Source organism: Ochotona princeps, chromosome 33 (assembly GCF_030435755.1).
Source record: "Ochotona princeps isolate mOchPri1 chromosome 33, mOchPri1.hap1, whole genome shotgun sequence".
Classification (NCBI taxonomy): Eukaryota; Metazoa; Chordata; class Mammalia; order Lagomorpha; family Ochotonidae; genus Ochotona; species Ochotona princeps.
The window spans coordinates 6,558,850-6,578,971 of NC_080864.1; the positions used below are offsets into that span (position 1 = coordinate 6,558,850).

General features: G+C 43.0%; 1 protein-coding gene across 1 annotated transcript; it reads right to left on the reverse strand.

Moving 5' to 3' along the window:
- Positions 1 to 8,088: 8,088 nt before the first annotated feature.
- Positions 8,089 to 19,082, reverse strand: LOC101523231 (vomeronasal type-2 receptor 116-like). The gene is made up of 6 exons (XM_058657674.1): positions 18,862 to 19,082; positions 15,368 to 15,659; positions 13,892 to 14,698; positions 12,100 to 12,327; positions 11,082 to 11,205; positions 8,089 to 8,993 (listed from the first exon to the last, which is right to left on the reverse strand). Exons 1-6 carry the CDS (start codon positions 19,080 to 19,082, stop codon positions 8,089 to 8,091), a joined length of 2,577 nt encoding a protein of 858 aa, XP_058513657.1.
- Positions 19,083 to 20,122: the final 1,040 nt, after the last annotated feature.

Consider the following 20,122-nt stretch of genomic DNA (forward strand, 5'->3'; position numbering starts at 1 on the left):
AGCTGGTACCCAGAGACCACAAAGTTTTCTGTCAAGTCCAATGTTCAGTAAAGACCTGTTAGTTAAAAAAAAAAAATTATTTTTCCCTTTGATCATCATGCCAATTAAAAGTCCATTATCTCAAAAATGATGAAATACTACTGCGAAAATTTTAAACTCTTAAGTTTTTTATTATTATTTTAATACCAATTGCAAGGATTTCTTTGTTCTATCTTAGCTTTTTCCCAGCATCTGCAGGTGGCTCTACTGTGACACCAGGCAACATTCTAAAATCACTGAACTTGAGACATGCATAATCCAAACCTGCTGATACTGACTTGATTTGTTAGTTAGCAGCTCAGAAAACAGAGGCTCCCAGCCAACGACCGTGCAGCCTGCAGATGCTGGAGTTGGGATCTGACTCCTGACCCAACAGGGACACATCAGGTAAGGGTTGGAGTGCATCAACCAGGCTTACCGTTGGGACAGCCAACTTTGAGAACGTCCAGCTGCTGGGCCAGGCAAGGTTTGTGAAGTCATGTGATCTGGCCCCACCAACATGAACAGGACTGGAGATCCGATCACTCAACAGATTGTGCGTGGCCATGCGTGATGCCCCGCTGGCCCCCCAGTGCAGCGTGGTGAGCCTGTTTTTCTGCCAGCTCATCCAAAGAGAATGGACGGAGGGTATTGAGTTGGTGGGGGCTCAGAGACAAACGCTACAAGCTGCTTGTGCTGGTCCTTCTTCCAATGATGCCTGGATGAGTCAGAGAGGTCAAGCTATTTTCCTGCCACAAGCAGCTGGAGTCCAACAGAGCTAAGATTTGAACCCAGACCTGGTGAGGCTCTCAAATCCATGCTGTGCCTTGCTCCGCAGTGTGCTCTCAGTAACCTTCTATGCAGAGACTGTCTAACCAATTGACCATTGGCAATTCCAGCCCACAGGTGACTTAAGGCACGTCCCATGCAAACCAAGAACGGCTGGAGTGGACACTGTGACCTGAGAGCGGTGCAGCCTATAAGGGGAAACACTCACCTGCTATGGCTTATTGTCTGCAAAAGAACAGATCTGAGCTTGAGGCCTTCTAACAGACCACATGAGTCCCTGCCACTAACCTTTGTTCCCTAACCCATCACCAAGGTATTCTGACACCAGACAGGTTAGCTGAGTGTCTCCCGTTAGCCAAGCTCTGTTACAAGCAGACGGATGACTTTGGTGAAGAATGAACTTGACAACAGGTCACAATGGGCCAATAGCAAGCACCTGCACTTTCTCAAGACAGATGTCAAACGGGAAGACGTATCAGGAAGAGAGTGGAAAAGGGATTCCTGAATGCAGAACAGGGGAAGGGCAATAGGGAGGTGACCCCGACTGGCTGTAGCTGGGGCCAGAGAAAGCAGCCAAGTCAGAGAACCTGAGGCAGGAACTGGGAGCCAGCACGGCTGAGTCAGGATGTCCGGCCACATCTAAGTGATCATAGAAACTCGTTGGGGGTCAAACGGTCAGTGTGGAACAGACTGTTAGACCAGGCAAGTTAGGCAGCAGACCTGCTGTCTGGGTGACAGAGGGGGGTTGGGTGTCAGGGTCATGGTAAATGTGCAAGTTTCTGATCCAGACATTCTGAACCTGCAGCTGATGTGAGTTGCTGGGGGTAGGGGAGGCTGAAGGGGTCCGTGTCTATCTCCAAAATGAGAATGAGCCTTCAGGGGTGCCCAAGGGCCACCACAGCTCACAGACTTTGCCAGACAACTACAGCGAGGCAGGCTTGCCCCAGCAGGATAGAGCCCCACCGCCACCCTGGGATGGGGAGGGTTGTGTAGCTCCCAGAGAGTCCAGAGGAGTGAATGACCCGCAAATATGGGCCTCACTCATTGTGCTAGGAAGACCCGGGACAGGGGCCCTAGTGTGTGCTAGGAAGATGGGATAACCTCAGAGCAGCCATCTGTACAATGCACCCCAGCGGCTGCTCTTTGGATCTCTCCTGAGCCTCCCACATACACACAAATCCTGTGATAGAGCTGTCTTTTCTTCCCCAGAAAATCCAGGGACAGCCTCCGCGTCAGCAGGACCCCACCGCTCTTCACCAGGCTGCTTGGAGCCCACATGTCGTCCTCCAAGTCTAGATGATTCCACAAGTCAGGAGTCCTTCATCCCTGTGTTCGCTTCCTGGAGGCCCGTCATGGTCACCTGGCTTCAACAGAACCCCTGTCCCCTCAATGCTGTCATTGTCCCTGGAGTGCTCCACTTTCTCTAGGCTGCATGCCCCTCGAAACAGCCAGGACTGTCCACTTGTCACGGCCTACTGCCCACAGTGCCAGCTGGGCCAGGGTTTCCATCTTTGCAGCCACTGTTACTTCCCAGCTCCCCGAATGGTGCTTGGCACATAGTAGGCAATAGATTCCCAAGGGAAGATGTTAATTCAGTCTTTGAATGTTTGCTAGCTACACTTTGAATATTGATGTGAGAAAAAAAAAAAGACAAACACAGAGACGGGGACAGAGAGAGACGGCCCTTTCTGGTTTGGATCTCAAATCACACAACTGGGTTGTCCTCAGAAGTGGGTGAAGCTGCAGGGGGGTTGTAAATAGAAAGAGTGGAGAAGTTGAATAAGAGATGGGAGGTACACGTGTTTTAGGAAATCCATCCTTTTCTTCCAGTTTATCCTCAGGGTGCCTATTCACTGCAGGCTTAATGGTCTGAACAGTCACCATGTCACGGGTTCAAGTGTGGGGATACATCATCACCACTAACCTGACCTAAGAACTTCAAAATGTTCATTAAGTTTTTCCTGTGAGTCAATCCACATACTCCATTAAATATGAAGCAACCTACTCACCAATTGTAAGTCAATTATTATTGAAAATAAACACAGGAATTACACAGTGAAATACAACCAGGCAAAACTCAGGAAAAAGATACAATTTAATGAAGGGAGAGATATACTTGTAATATATATGTTGAGCATGAAATTACATCCTGAATATACAACAAGCTCCAGAGACTGAATAACAACAAGCAAACAATCCCATTTAAAAATGGGCTAAGGGTATGAATAGTTATTTTTCAAGAATGAAACAGAAATGACCAGAAGTACTTCAGACCCTGGTCAGGATGTGGGAGAAAGACGTCCTATAAACTGATGCAAACATTATGGAAGACAGTATGGGGATTCCTCACTAAACCAGAACAGGTTCTATACCAAAACGTAGCTCTCATACTTCTGGGAATGTTCCCATTCAAAAGAAGCAACACCAGCACATGAATGAGTTACCTGTACTCCCATATCTACAGCAGTAAAGTCTCAATATTAAAATGTGGACTCAAATCCTGAGTGGATACACCAAATGTGGTATATTACTGATGGGTACCAAGGTTACAGGGAGGGAAACTGCATATTCCTTTAAGAAGAAGAATGTAAAGTTACGTTTTTGTACAATCCTCTATGTGCTTCCTAAGATGAACAAATGCTTCTTCCCAGTTATACACGTTACGGTTCCAGGCGTACCTGTTTGAATGCTGTTTAAAATCTCTTTACCTGTAACAATCAAGTTATTCGTTGTTGGCAATGCCCGTGTCGCCACGTACCCCGAGCTGAGTGGAGGGACTAGGGTTACAAAAATGACAATACGCAGAGAGCCAACACAACACGCAGTACACAGAATGCCGATCAATGATAGATTGATTTTTATTGCAACTCCAGGCTTTCTTTTATACTCTGCCTAGCTCCTCCCAGGGTTTATCCAGTCCTCAAATGGCCACCCTAAATCCTTCGAGTTCCTCCCAGTAGTGGCCACCCTAAATCCCTTGAGTTCCTCCCAGTGTTTATCCAATCCTCTAGTGGCCACCCTAAATCCCTTGAGTTCCTCCCAGTATTTATCCAATCCCTTGGCAGATAACTTGACAAACAGGAAGCAGGAACTTGTGGTTAAGCCAGTGTCTAGATGTATCAGGCCAAAATTGCCAATCCTGTTATGCTCTGAGAAACAAGCTAAGCTGTGGAGTTAATCCTTGGGAGACTGGGGCCTGCAATTTTTGTTATTCTCATTGTTTTCTCAAATGTACAATGTAAGTTACTCATCAGCCTGTACTCTTATTTCATGTCACTACATGCTCACCCGAAGTAATCCTACCAATCCTGCCAAAACCAGAACCCTCAGACTTGGGTGAGGATTAGCGGGCCCCAAGGATGGACACCCCATCAGTTTAAAAGAGCTCAGGTTCTCCATTGAGACTGCAAGTAAGTCCATCGAACTCCTGTTGGACACGGGTGTTGCCTATTCTGAGTTATCTGCCCACACTGGCTGCACCTATCCTCCCGAGATCTTGACAGAGCTCCTTCTAAGCCCTTACGCATGGGTCATTTGTTATTCTCCCTTGAGGAAATATCTCCAAAATATTATTTTGTAAGTAAAAATAGATATTGAAAGATGAAGCACATTTTCAGAGTTACCTCCAACATATACTTCTTTGCTATTGTCTAGACTTTATATGATTCTGTCAACTAATTTAACTCTTACACTTGCTTTCATGAAGAAGCTAACTATGTGCTTGCAGTATGATTTAGAAAGTGAAGGACAAGTTTGCTTGCATGCTCTGAGGTCATGCTGGTCTGTAAGTATATGGAGTTTACTTATGGGGTGATAGAAATGTGTTCCGTCGACACACCTCAAAGAGGTAATTCTTATATAAACGTGTGTGCAAACTGTACCAAGTCAGGAGGTGCACCTTGGATGTGGTGGTACTTTGCTACCACTCACTGTTCCAACTGAAAGCAGCTCTTCGTGGCTGTGAGATTTTCACTTCAACCAATACAGCCCAGTGTCCCCATGTGCAATTCAAGAAAGAAAATTTCAAGCAAAGGTAAAACCGTGTAGATTGCTGAGGAACATGGAATGTTGCAATCAGTGTCCTGTAGTCATGGACAATGCATTCACTATGACAAAGAGAATGTTCTGGAAGAACTTGAAAAGGAGCACAGAAGAACACTGCATGACCAAGTGACCCCTGAACCCAACCTGAGAAAGAAATCTCACTTAAATGTTTGTGTCAACTAAGAAATAAAAAAACACTCAACAGGGGGTGGAATGTTGGAACGTAAATCCTGTATGACTCAGGTGTTGCTGGAGTCCAGCTCCAGCTGAGTTCGGAGCTCGAGGATGGCATGTGGAGTCTGCAATAAGAAAAGACACGGACAATGTCACTTGTTGTCCTCTTGGAACAGCTCAACAAGACGGTGTCCTTTTATTAGACACATCACAAACCTCTGCACAAATGTTTGATTTTACTACCTTTAACTTCAGAACTAAGCCAGCATGCACAGATGTTCAATTAATTTTTCCTTCATGGTCAACCAGGTGCTCTTAAAGATAATTCTGGAAGTTACTATAATCAATTTCTTTTTTTTATTTTTAAGCAAGTTTTTGTCAAGGATTGTCAATATCAATGTCGAGAACCATATTCCGACTGCCTAGGAGATCACAGGAAATATCAATGCCCTTGGAGCCTGAGAACTCTGAGGTCACTCATTTCCTATTGGATTTCCCATACGGGATTGTAGCAGCCCCAAACCCTCTCATAGGGTCTGGTGACATGGAACTACAGCCAGGTGCCCTGAGTGGTACTCAGAGATAAAAGGGTTGTAAATTTCCTTTTGGATGCAGGTGAGGAGCTTTCTCTGGTCCTTATATAGTTCTAGCCTTGGCTCTCAGACCTCTCTTACACTGACCATCAGGGTTGCTTGTGAGCCCCAAAATTAGTTCAGATAGACAGAGACTAACAGAGCTCAGCTAGTTGATAATCACTCAGCTTGTAACTTACTGATAAGGCTTCCCATCTGGCTTTTCAGATAGACAGAGAGAGATATAGATATAGACACAGAAAGTCTGGAACAGTCAGGGAAAAGGCCAATTAGCCTGTAATTACACAGCCTGTACTTACTGGTCAGGCTCTCTAATCGTTCTTCCAGGACTTTACTAGGTAGGATGTAGAGTTAAATTCTTCCTCACTCACTGGGTTCTTGGGGATTTCCCTGCTCACCTGCCTAAAACATTTCTATTCTTCAATTGTTAAAATGCAAAATTCTGTAAAACTATGCTTAATCACTATATACTGCAAATTTTAAATTGTGGCTTAATTTTCTTCCCCTCAAACATTATCAATTTATGACTGTTAATGCTAAACAAGATGTGACAGTATAGAAACTTTGATGTTCAGATTGCATTCAGCTGTTATATATATGATGGATGTTAATGTTGATGCTTCCACTGTTCATGTGCCACTCTGATTTAGGTAAAACTCAAAAACATGTAAGCTTGGGAGGAAAAAAATGTTTATATCAGTTGGTTGTGTATATATTAAAATTGAGATGTCAAGGAAGTAGTTACAGGATGTGGTTAAGAACTTGCATTTTCTAACATGCAGGTCACTCAATACCATGTTAATTTACTTCATGATGTGGTTAATTTCGATGTTTCTTCCTGTTGTTGAAAATGTGTAGTGACATCTCATTGGAGGAGATAATATTCTACCAGCTCTAATTTCAGACCAAGGATGGGTTCCCAATGAAACTGTTGGATTTATCTGGACAATAAGATGCTGGACTCTTCGCATGGTCCATACCCGAATTGAAGGAATCATGACTGGATATGATCTGTACTACTGTAATAATCAGATGCTTTAAAGCAAGCCATTATTCATTCTTCAGAAGTAGCCATTAGGTGACAGCCAGACCTCCAAGGCCAAGGTACAGATGGTTGTCCACGAATCAGTAAAACATTCCTACTACATTTTATTTTCACAACTTATCTGTCACTGAATGGGAGAAATTCATCAAAAGAGGAAGAAAACATAAAGATTCAAGACAAAAGATTCAAATATTAAATCCCCCTACAACTGTAGGCTCTAAAACCTCATAAACAATCAAATAATGATCAAAAGCATATCTCTATGATGTTAATAAAATCACCCGATATTCCTCTAGTTAAAAAAATTATTAAAAGAGCTAAAACAACTACATTTTTCATGCTCTAAAGAGTTGCAAGGACAGACTAAACTTTAAGACAGTTGTAACTATACTTTTTGCCGTAGCAGTTTCTGCTCACACTCCCATCACTTCAATTCGTTTGTAAAATTCTTATCAAGCCATTTCCCAGAAGGCATGTTATATGTCTGGGCCAGATTTCAGGGCAGTGGGCAATTAAGTGTCCAGAAATGGCATAGGCTTAATTGTACTCCTGTGTGCAGTTAAAGACCCACTCACCAAGACATCATCAATAACACTAACTCTCAAGTTCACGTTGCTTGCGAATATCATCTCACAGGGACAAACAACAATGCCTCAATAGATTACAGAATTCTTACGGGGATGGTTGAGTGTCCATGCAAAGAGTTGGTGAGACCACATCAAGGTGGTCAGAGAGAAATCCGCCATGCCCTTCCAAACAGCTGGAAGCTCCACTGGGCTCTGCCAAACAGGGGAGCTGCTCTCTTCACACCTTCATGTCATCCACACCTACTGCACGGATCCCAGCAAGATGTCTTAGCATCATATAAACACTAACATTATCTACAATAGGATACATGAAAGAGAAAGAAAATTCAGACTGATATTGCCAGAAGAGGCATGCTGAAACAAAGGGACATGGCAATTGTATTTTCATGCTGATATGAGATCTGCATTATGCCATGACTGTTTTCACTCAAACTAGATTTTAAAACTCTATCATTAACTCTGGAGTGAGAGAGAGAGAGAGAGAGAGAGAGAGAGAGAGAGAGAGAGAGAAGGTTAGTGATAAAACGGTTCCCATTTTATGCATCACAACTCTTCATTCCAATGCCTGTGTTAGGGCTGTGTCTAAAGCCAACAATAGGAGTCACACCGGGCTGGGTGGCTGGAACCAGGATGTCCCAGAGAGATCACAAGAACAGATCTGAGCCTGGACTAGACATGGACCTATGTATTCAGGTAGGCTAACGTTACAACCTACAAGTAGTACTCAAAAACAAAGACATTCCTATGATACCATACACATGAATGCAATTAACTATAATTTAGAGTAGCAATCTCTTAAAAAATGATAGTAAAACTTTGAAAAAATATCTAAACATGCTTAGGTCCTACTTTTTTTCCTGAAGCTTTTCAAAGAATTCTTCTCAGGCTTTATGAGAATAATGTAGCACTTGGGGGCAAAGATGCAGCCCAGAAGACCCATACCAGAGGCCAAGATGGAGAAGACCTCCACGGCCACCATGACCTTCCCCTTGGTGCTGTGGTACACAGGCAGGAAGGTCACCCACACACTGCAGAACACCAGCATGCTGAACGTCAGGAACTTGGCTTCATTGAATGTGTCAGGCAGCTTCCTGGCAAGGAAAGCCACAGTGAAGGTGCCCAGGGCCAACGAGCCCAGGAAGCCCAGCACACAGTAGAAGGCAGTGATGGAGCCCTCGTTGCACAAGAGGATGATGTGTCCATGCTCAGAGTGTGCATCTGTGTCCACAAAGGGAGGAGATGTTGCCAGCCAGATGCCACAGAGAGTCAGTTGGATGAGGAAGCAGATGGGAATGACAGCGTTTGGGGCTCCTGACACCAGCAATCGCCTCATGGTCCTTCCAGGCTTCATGGCCTTGAAGGCCAGAACCACAGTGATGGTTTTGGCCAGCACGGCAGAAACAGCCAGTGTGAACACGAGGGCAAATGTGATTTGTCTTAGGAGGCAGGTGGCTGTGTTGGGACGGCCAATGAAGAGGAAGGAGCAGAGGAAGCAGAGGAGGAGTGAGATGAGCAGCATGTAGCTGAGGGTGTGGTTATTGGCCTTGACAATGGGAGTGTCGTGGTGCTTCACAAAGACCCCCAAGACGGCAGCTGTGACCACAGACAGGGATAGAGCCATGCATACCAGAGCCATCCCCAGGGAATCATGAAAGTCCAGGAATGTCACTTGCTTGGGGAGGCAGTGAGTTCTCTCCGTGTTTGGGTACTCCTGCTCTGGGCACTGGATGCACTGCTCTGCATCTGTAGGGAAGAAAGAGACACATGATTGCCTTGCATTAACTCTGAATGTGTCTCTGTTGGGAAAATGTTCACTCTACAGTCACCCTTTGTGTACAGATTGCTAGGGTGTTCCATTGTGTCACACAAGAGCAAATTTCTGCATTTCTGACCTCCGGAGAATTCTCATCTGCAGGTGAAAAAAAAACCATTCAAACTGTTCCTTGGTCATCGGTTTAAACATTTCACTTAGATGGAGAATTAAATGATCTCTTATTTCTATGCTATCTACACTCTAAACAGGACTCTAAATCTAACCACGGACTCATCTGTCAATTGTTTCATTCAGAGGCTGGGATGAAATGGTTGAAATAAAGTGTAGCTCTATTTTTTTAAATAAATTTATTCATTAATTATATTGTGTTGTAATTACATAGAATCTGGGATTCTCCCCCCACCCTCCCCCCATGGTGGGTTCCTCCACCTTGTTGCATAACCATAGTTCAAGTTCAGTTGAAATTCCCTCTTTGCAAGTATATGCCAAGCATAGAGTCCAACATCTTATAGTCCAGTCAAGTCCAACTACTTATTGGGTAGACCCTCTTTGGTCTGAGGGCAGAGACAGCAGAGTATCATCCCGGTCAAATAAAAGCACTAATATACCATCTGCAACAATTAACATCGTTATGGAATTAATTGACATGGTATTGAGCAGTCAACATGTTAAAAATAAATGCAATTTCTTAACAACTTTCTGTGACCCCCCATTCACAGTTCAATTTTAGTTTATATATGACATACGACATAACATCCATAACATAACATGTTATGCTAATATCATATCATCTTAAATTAAGGCAAATATGTGGTATCTAACCTTTTGGGATTGGTTCATTTCCCTTAGCATTATGGTTTCCAGTTTGGCCCATTTGGCCACAAAGAACTGCATTTTGTTTTTTTTAATAGCTGAGTAGTATTCCATGGAGTAGATGAACCATAGATTTCTTATCCAATCCTCTGTTGATGGGCATTTTGGTTGTTTCCATGTTTTTGCAATTAATAAGATTATTTGGTTAGTGATATTTTCATCATAATTATTGCATTTCATAATTGTTAAAGCTTTCCTTTCATGCTTACATGGAAGCATGGTTTATTCAGCTTTTTGTTTCACATCATGTATGAGGAATACCCAGAGTGTGGGACTGCATATTATGTCTTGAAACAGATCACTAAGGCTTCTATAACAGGAATGACACTATCAAGGACAGATTAGTAGGTGGGTGTGTCTCTGCTTCAATGAAAAATCAATGAAATGTTGAGAGAGTTGTTACTTGGGTGACATTACTTTGTGGTCTTGTTTCTGTTTTACATATTTTGACTGCTGGGATGATTGGCATTGGGACATTGGATGAAATCTGATAATTTATCTACTGATGCATTTATCTATGATATTTTAGGCCATAAATGTCTTTCTCAATGAGTCTTAGTGCACATTCGTGTTTTTCAATGCATTTGATATGGATAGCTAATTCCCAAATTCTTGAGCTTTTGCAGAATCTTGGGACGACCAAAATGCACACATATTGGCATGTTGCACATTCATTTTTCACTGTATTTATTTTTTCTTGTTCTGTTTTCTACCTCTAAAGGACAATGTTGGGTGTAGGCTCTGAGTACTTTGCATGCGCACAATGTCAAGGATGTAACCAGGAAGTAATACAATAGCTGCCTAACTGTATGTGCAGTAGCTCCGTGTTTGTCAATAGTGTATATAAAAGTATTGATCTCATGCCTTCTAGGAATCCACGCACAGTCTTGACAAACACACACCTGTTGCTTCTTGTTTAGACCGCAGTACGATTTACTCAAAGGACTTGGTTGAGACTGTGTCATGCAGCAGTGGATGGTAATGGAGGCTCCCTAACAGAGTCAACATGTCAGGTGAGCACTGTCAGGTAGTAGGTCATATACAATGAGGTGGCAATAGTCACTAAAGCACCTCTATTGAGAGAGTGAGTGAATGTGTGCCTGGAGAGCAACAGTGCACTGTGATGCCACCACAAATATTCCTAAGACAATGGAGTTCTCATAGGTCAGTTACGTGTTTTATACCTGTCTGATTGGAAATTTCCCCCTCTGCACAGGAAACACACGTGTAGCAGCAGACTGCTCTTCCTTCCTCTGGCATTTTCCTGAGTCCTGGCCCACAGCTCTGGCTACACACAGATGTTGGAGTCTGAGGGAGCATAAAGAAGCACTGGTCAGGGGTTGACACATCACTCCACACTTTGAGAAGATGCCAATGATTCCCTCATCACCATCACAAGACTGGCCTGAGTCACTATGCCTTCTGCAGTCTTGATCTTGTTAAAAGCATATAGACCTAGAATTTTTGTGTTTCTTGATGTTCATTCAAGATTTCCAACTCATTACCAGAGAGTGTCAGGACACCTGATCACATTCATTTCATTTATCTCCAGACACATGCCTTTGGCAATTTTGTCTTTCTGTTGAACTACTTCAACTGAAATCTTACAGGTCTGGTTGTAGCCATGGGGAGCTTGGAGGAGTGTGTGCTGAGAACTGGTCACTGGATTCTGAAGCTTGGGAGGAGTGCCTTAGGTCTTTGGGAGTGCTTGGAGACAAGCTCCTGAAGGCAGGCACATGAGTGGCCCTGGGAACATTGGCTCTGTTACAGGCACTGCCAGAGTACTCTCAGCACACGCCACCTTGCTTGCTTTTGTTCTTGGCAAGCAACTGTAGCTTTTCCCCCAGACAAGGAATAAAAGCTCATGAGACTTAGATAGTACTTTAGAAGTAGTGACTTGTTGTTTATAACTATGCATAGTGTAAAATATGTCTCTGTGTAAACTGTGTAAATTGCCTAGAAGACAGATGTCCCTATAGCCCTATAATCCCAGGATTGCCTGTTCTCAATGGCTGTTAAGAGACCGAGGGAGAATGGATGTAAGGAAAGCTGGCAGGAAGCATTTCCTTGCACTCATGAAATTTGGTTCCCTGTAACTTTTTAATGTATCAGTGCTCCACATCTGAAGTTGTGAGATCCAAGGAGATCCACATCCACCCAGAGCCTTTTGAGCATGTCCAGAATTTTTCCCCAGAACCATACCTCCTTGAATGCAACAGGCCATTCTATCATGTCTTCCCTGATGACTAGGCCTTGGTCACGTCCACTCCCAGAGGAAAACTTCCCAATGTTAACCATTATTTGGAGGCCCGCAGGAAAGTTGACAATGTTCTGAATATCATAGTGTGCCTGATGAGGTGTTGCTTTGTGGAGGGACACATGATCCCCAGCATTGTTGGTGAACTGTGTTGTCCTCAGAAGTGGATGTAGCTGGATGGGCAGCATAGTTAGAAACAAGAAAGCAATCAAATTAGAGATGGGCGGTACATATGTCCTAGGAAATTCTTCCTTTTCCTTCAATTTAAGCGCTGAGATGGTAATTGCTGCAGGCTCAGTGGTCTGAGAAGTCATTCTGCCATGGGTTCAAGTCAGAGGAAGTTGCCGTCATGATGTCTTCACTGATGTGAACTCAACTTCATAAATGTTCCATTAGCTTATGTATGGTCACCTTCATAATCAATTAACTTACTCCTTTCCATGTGCAGGCAGCATATCTCAAATTGTATGTGAGCTCAAATTGCAAGTAGGCTTAGAAATTACACAGTAAAGCAAATCACAGAGATAGTTCGCTGAAAATATGTGAGCATGCCTTTGTCAGACTTTCCATTTGTGTAAATGACTGAATTGATTTGATTCATACAGGGCATGAAGATCGTATTAGTTCAATTCTCTCACGTGGTAATAGGATGTCATAAGGTAGCATTAAAATGCATTTCATACCCTGAGAGGTGTATTGCATTTACAAATGCTCAGAAATCTCATATTTAGCAAATGGTCTCTTACAAACCCACCTGGATAAAAAAGTAAGCTGTGAAAATTACATTTCTACATGCATGTTGGAATTTAGGCTTCTATTTCAGACCACATCTAGATATCATATCAAGATTTATGGAAAAACTAAATATTACATCTGAAGCCATCCAATTACTAGAGAGAATTCTTTGAAATGCGTTAGGATTAACCATAGCCAAGATCTCTTTGGTAATACCTCAGGCACAGAAGGAATAAACAAAACCATACACACGAGTTTCATCCAGCTAAGTAACTTGTGTGTCTGTACTCTACAGAGCGTAGCGACAACTCCATGAATGGAAAGGTAGACTTCTTCATATGTGTTGAACCAGAAATAACATGCCGAATATACCACAAGCTACAGAAACTCAATCATAGGAAGAAGATGATCCCGTTAATATGAGGGCTAAGGATATGAATGGGCATTTTCATGGATGTAACAAAAATGACCAGAAATACATCAGCACAGTGAGGTTTGGCCTCACCGTATCTACAAAACTAGCTGGAAAAAATAAAAAAATTGAAAAACCCTGGTCATATATACATGTCTAGAGCAGTCCCATTAATATTGAACTATGGACTGAATATGTATGGTCCATCCAGACATGAGTAGATAAATAAAAGGTGGTGTATTATCATGTTGGGATATTACTCAGCCACCAGACAGAATTAAATCTTCACCTTTGAAACAAAATATAATGAGCTGGAGATTAAGAAACTTAGTGAAATGCACCAGACTCTCAAAGGAAAACAGTCATAATTTATCACGTTCGTAATAGAAGATAAAACCTCTGTGACGGTCAGATGATTTATAAACAGTTATAAACATTTCATCCCTGAATCTTCCCATGAAATACAGCATGCTGAGAAAGATTAAAATTTCTTTCATGACTTATCATGCTGATGTCAATATGAAAATATCCTGATGACACACTACTGTTGTCAGATGCTGAGAGCATGTCCTGTTGTGGAGGGGGCTTACCTGCCAGGGAAGAATCAGAGGCTGAGCTGCGTCTTCTGGGAATCCCATTTCTACTTTCTCCAGAAACACCCGATGCAGGGCGTGGGCCACTGCATACACAGCATTGTACACTAAATAGCTGGAGTCAGACACGGTCAGCATGTCAATGTGTCCTGGGAAATTTTCAAGGGAAACATTGGGAAGGCAGACTCCTATGTTTCCACAACCTGATCCAGCAGGTAGGCAGTTAAAAAAATGAAACCACAATTTACTGAAGTGGAAGTCTTCTGGGTAGCGTGAGGGGTTCACTGTCTTGAGAAAAGTGTTGAGTCCTGGGATTTTGCCCTTGTGGGGTGAGAAGGAAAAGCCCCCATGGAAAGAGTGCAACATGTGATGTGTCTCATCCACAACAATGTCCCACTTGGCTGTCATGAGCCACACCTTCCCCAGGGTTAGATAGTGCACCCCTAGGTGTTCATTGGTAAAGACGCTCCTGATGTTGCTGTACAGGATGTGCACATTTGCAGAGGAAATGCTGACACCATATAAGGAAGCGATGCTAATGGTTTCATACACAGTCCTGGGCTCATGGAGCTTGAAGGTAAAGGCCAAGCAGACTCCACTCTTGACCATCTCAGCTCGGATGTCCTGATTGAACTGTTCTCCTTTCAGGTCATCAGACACCAAGAGTCCCACCCATGTCCAGCCAAAATGCAGCAGCAGGGAGATCATGGCGTGGACCAGAGAGCTGTCGCTGGTGGCCATCTGATAGAGGGAGGGGAACTGCTTCTTATCATTTAGCATGGGATCAAAAGGACCATAAGTGAGCTGAAAGAAAACCAGCATTACCTGTCATGAGAAACATGTGAAAAACATGTCTCAGAAACATAACATAATATTATTGGGTAAGGAAAATCTGCAGTTGAGAAGGCCAAGGTGCATCCTGTGGGCACAGAGAAGGGCATGTTTCACATGGGAAACCTCATTTGTGTCATTAGAGGAAATGTGTGAGTACATCCTGTCCAGGGTAAGAACAGATGGTGCATGAGGTTTGGATGCAAGATCCAGAGCTGAGGCCATATGAAGGCAGAAGCCATGAGCCTCTCCAAAATATCCTGCATGGTTGCAGGGGCCCAGGTATTTGAAGCACCATCTGGTTGCAATATTTATGTTTGTTTCTCAGCTTTCAAAGGTATACAAACACGCATACATACACACAGAGGCACCAACACACAGTTCACTTTGAATCAAGCGTGTAAAATTTACAATGAATCTGAGTTAAGATCAGCTTGGGTGAATATGAGCAGGGCGGAGTTAGGTTGAGGACATGAGGGACATCTTATTTAACTGACACTGTGAGGTCCTTTGAAAGTGTCATGGTCCAAGGAGAGTTGCAAATGGAAGCTAGTTGCTTCTGCATTATCATTTCATGAAACATGTCAGGGTGACTTGGGAGGAGATGAAAACTTTACTCAACAGGATTCACATCCCACTCACCTGTGGGATTTTGTAGAGCTCCAAAATGATCCCCATTTCAGCAGAGAACACTGGGTTTGTTCCAGCAAGGGCAACCACTGACTTACTCCGTGTCTGGCAGCTGTAGTTGGGAGTCAAGCTATGGTCCCCTGCCAGCCAGTACATGGCATTCAACAGTGTGAAGCCCTTACTGGCCAAGGCGTTGTACAACTGGAAACCCAAGGACTTGTTTGGGAGCAGGTGGTGGTCCTTATTGATCTCCTGGATGGCAAAGTAAAAGGCCAGCACATATTGGTAGTTCTTCCACAGCCACCTAAGCAGAGGGGCAGAAACACAGAAGTGGATCAGAACAGGGAATTCAGTGCATCCACACAGCCATGCTATTGAGCAACAAAGGGAAGACTCAGGCTCCATTCTGGAGTAGCTCAGCTGTGGCCCATGGAGCTTCAGAGTGGAGCTCAGCAGAGCTCTATGGGATTTCACAATGGCTCTTGGACACCTCTGCTCATGCACCTCCATGAGCCTTCTAGGAAAACCTCAATGTGCCCAACCTGAGCACACAGAGAGTAGAAAGCATCTCTGTTACACTTGATTTCTGAAATGCTTTCAATCCCCTCTGGCTTGTTGGTTACTCCAACATTTGAGAGTATTATCCTTTTGAATATATCCAACCAAGCCGTCATCCTGAGCCCTGTCTGAAAGTTTCACTGTCAAATCTCAACTCTTGTCGACGCAACTGTGGAATTTATATTTGTCTGACAAATTAATATTTGACTCATGACTTCTCACTGTGAGAACATTCATAGAATTTGCTTCACTTTCATTCATTCATTCTTTCCTGCACTGAATTCTAATTATTTGGTTTTGCATTGTTTTCCAGAACATTTCTCTGTTTTTTGTATCTTAGTTGAGTGGAACGATGATGGGGTTTAGTCATAGCTCTCAAATGTTTTTGGAATTGGAGTGGAAGTTCTGTTCTCTCGCAATAGGCAACTTTGCTCTTAATTTTACAAAATTTCACTTGTTTCTACATTTTGCCTGTAATCTGAATATCCATCAAATTCAGACATGTTGATAAATTATTTTCATTAAATTTATTGACACAATCACTTGTTGGTTGGGTCCAATTGAACTGTACATTTTAATACAGTTTGTGACCTGTCATTTCCATTTATGCACATTTCATAAAATGGTCGATTTAACTTGCCAATGACATTCTTGTGATTTTAGGGTTTCTCTCAAATTTCACGCAGTTTGTGTGTGAGGAATTCTTACATACATTGTTTTGCCCCAAGTGTTCAATTTTATTGCATTTGCATAAGCACTTTCACAAAAAATTTTTGAAATAAAAATAGTGGGTTGTTTGTTATCCTTGAGATAATTTCAACACATAAGTATAATACCTAGTTTTTTATACTTAGTCATTCTTATCTCAATGATAATTCAATGGCATTATATTAGAACGTTCATATTTTCACCCATTTTGCCTTCTTGGTAGTATTTTTTCTCTGAAGGGAATTTGATTTCATCACTGAGTGACAGTGTTTGATATCAGTTTAATATTGATAGCACAGAATTCACAACCATGATAAGCTGACATACCAATTCCATACCCACAGTCCACTCTAAGTCCAAGGCACTTTCTCAGTAGTCTTTGGTGATCAGTCCAGTGTCTAATATAAACATCTGTAGATTACTAAAATGGACTAGTTTCCACACTGTTTCATGACAATCATGACCTTGCAACAGATTCACACAATAAAAAATCATCTAAATTTGATTAGATTTGTCATCTTGATTATTATTTCTCAACAACACATGATCATGAAATATTCTGGAAGGGTGCAATTTAATGCAGTACTCTTCTGTGGAAATATTGTCCATTTCACAAACAGTGTGGCAAAATGCATTTGTGTCATTTTCAAAAATTGAAAAGCTGGATGATGAAGTGAGATTGATTCTAGAATACAATGCCTCAGTGGAACAGGGCATAAAAGGTTCCACAGAATATTTTCTTGCAAACATTGAAGTCACAGAGGCTGACATGGTTAACATTATATCCAGAATACTGAAAAACATACACTTTTCATCACACTGTCATGTGTAATAAATGTCCACAATTATTTTGATGTCAAATATAGGTCTAGATATGAAATTACCATGACCATAAGAAACCAATGCTACAAGGCAGAGTTTGGACAAAGCACAGACATATCATGCAGTGATGGGTGCCAGTCACAAAAGATCCCAAATTGTATGCATCAGTTCATATGAAATGTTTATCAGAGGAGGATCCAAGACACACAAGGTGTAAGGTGGTATCCCGGGTAGGCTGGAAGGACTGAGGAATGGGGACACCCTGAAAACAGGAATGGGGATTGTGACTGTGATGGGCAAGCTTCAGGCTGACAACAAGTCCTTGTCATCAAGGACTAAAAGCTGTTGAAAGAGCACACCTCAGGATCCAACAATGTGCCCCATAATTCCAAGCAGGAAAACATGCTGATAAAAATACTATTTAGCATATTCTATAGAGGTGTGCAAACTGAGAGACACTTGAATGCCCTATATTGGGTGAAGTGGTTGGCAGAAGACAAACAGAATTGCACTGGGTGTTTAGGGACACGTGAAATGTATCAGACATAGGAATACGCAGCTCTAATGTAGTAGCTCATATGGAAGTGTAATTAGAGCTGGAGTAGGAATTTCGTGGCACAGAGCACTTTGCCAGGTCTAGGCATAGAAAGTTCAAGGATGTGATGACCAATGCAGACACTGGCTGACCCTCCGAGGCCCACACAAAGGCGGACTGACATTTGCCAGCCGGTCAACGGACGTGCGATCACCAAGTATGCCTTCCAGAAGTCTGTAATGATTTTCTGAGAAAGCTGGTCCTCCCTCCTCCCTCTTTCCAGAGTATCAGTGACTTGAGGATCCTGTTTGAATCACAATCAGGTCCTCCCAAGGCTTCTACTGAGAAAGAGTCAATGACTGATCTCTGTGTGTGGAAGGTTGCATTGAAGGTGGTGGATCTCAGACACAAAAGGCTAAGCTGTCAGGTACACTTTTAAAAAGTGATTTCACAGACTGGGAGCCTAGACCTACGCTGACCTCATGCCAAATACCATTGCATGTGGTTTGCTGCTCTGGGATGGAGAGGTTGAGACTAGAGTTCTGTCTGCCTCATTCATTTCAGAAATTTCAGGAGATAATGAGGACTCAGATCAATGGAGTGGATATGAAATATTTCCTCTCTTCTCTTTCACCCTCCATTTCTTACTCTTGCCATTTTTAAACTGTGATTGAAGTCATGGGGAGAGCAAACAAAAAGTGAGAATGGAAGAATATTAAAGGCAAAGGGAGGGAGGGCACACCAGCCTTCATCAGCGTGTCTTGCTGCAGCTTCTGTATACACAATTTAGCATCCTCAACAAAGAGTAAACACAGGGAGACACAAGCAGACACTCACACGCAGACATAAGCACAGTTCACACACAGCTCATTCTTGGGCTTACCTGTCTGCTGCTACTTTATCATTTGGCTGGGTTAGGAATGATAAACGGATCCTGGCTGCTTCTGGTTTCACGTAGTAAAGGGGGAAAAATGCACCCAGCAGCAGGTCTCCATCAGCATCAATACTGGGGCCCAGTGGCTTATAGCAGTACTTGGGAGGGCTGCCCTGGGAACTGTCCCAAGCATTCAGGAGCAGGCACAGAAACATCACAGGCAGTGGCATGGTATAGCAATCCATTACAGGGTTCAAGACTCAAGCACCTTCAGATAGTAGGAGAATTGGAGCAGGAGTTTGTGTGTCTTCTCGGCTGTTTCTGTGGAGGCTAAAGCAGTATGCAGGGCACCCCATTTCCATTCCAGTACTGCTGTATGCCTTCTACTTGTAGATACTGTGTGCAAGTCTGTGGAGCCACACAGGGACACAAATCCAAAGGGAGATGTTTCAGAAGTTATCCCATCAGTGAGGCCATGGCCTCTTGTCCTGTGATCAGAACTCAGGGGATCACTGTGCCCTGAGGCTGTGCACCTGCCAGTGTCCATGATGAGCAAAAACACCTCAGAACAAACACCTGCTTTGGACCCTTCAAACTCCTCTAGAGCACACAGGAGTATCAACTCTGAAGTTTTTTACCCAGGGGACAAAAATGTGATGTTCATTTTGAGAAGCTTGGAAGTTTTAGAGAGTTTGTGTTGGAATTAACACACGTGCACACACACACACACACACACACACACACACACACAATCGGGTCATTTAGCTCAAGTGACACTTTATGAAGAAGGTCACATATTGAAAATGATAGGGTCATCTTCTCAATCAATGGGGAGTGATGTAAACTCCTCAGCGACTGAGTGGGAAGTATCTGCAAGAGGGCTTTTTGCTGGAGTCTTGGCAAGTTTTTCTACACAAGCCTGGTTGCCACCTGATGGAGGACAATCCTAGCACTTCAGCCACTTCTGTCCAGTGGGCATGCACCTGTCAGTTTGATTTTTCTGTAGGTCTCACAAGTGCATAGCCACAGGGATACATTTCAGTGTTGAAAAAGTGAAATGAAAATCCAGTTTGATTGGGTCAAAATTTGCAAATGCATACAATACGTTGCTCAACTTTCCAGAATCCTGGTTAAAGATAACATACTATCTGTAGGCCCAGCAAGAAAAACGATACATAAACATAGCTGTACAGTGACATGTGATTGATAGCTCAAGGAAAAATGAAAATGACGTGACATGAGTTTGTTTTCCGTCTTTGTCTTGGACTTT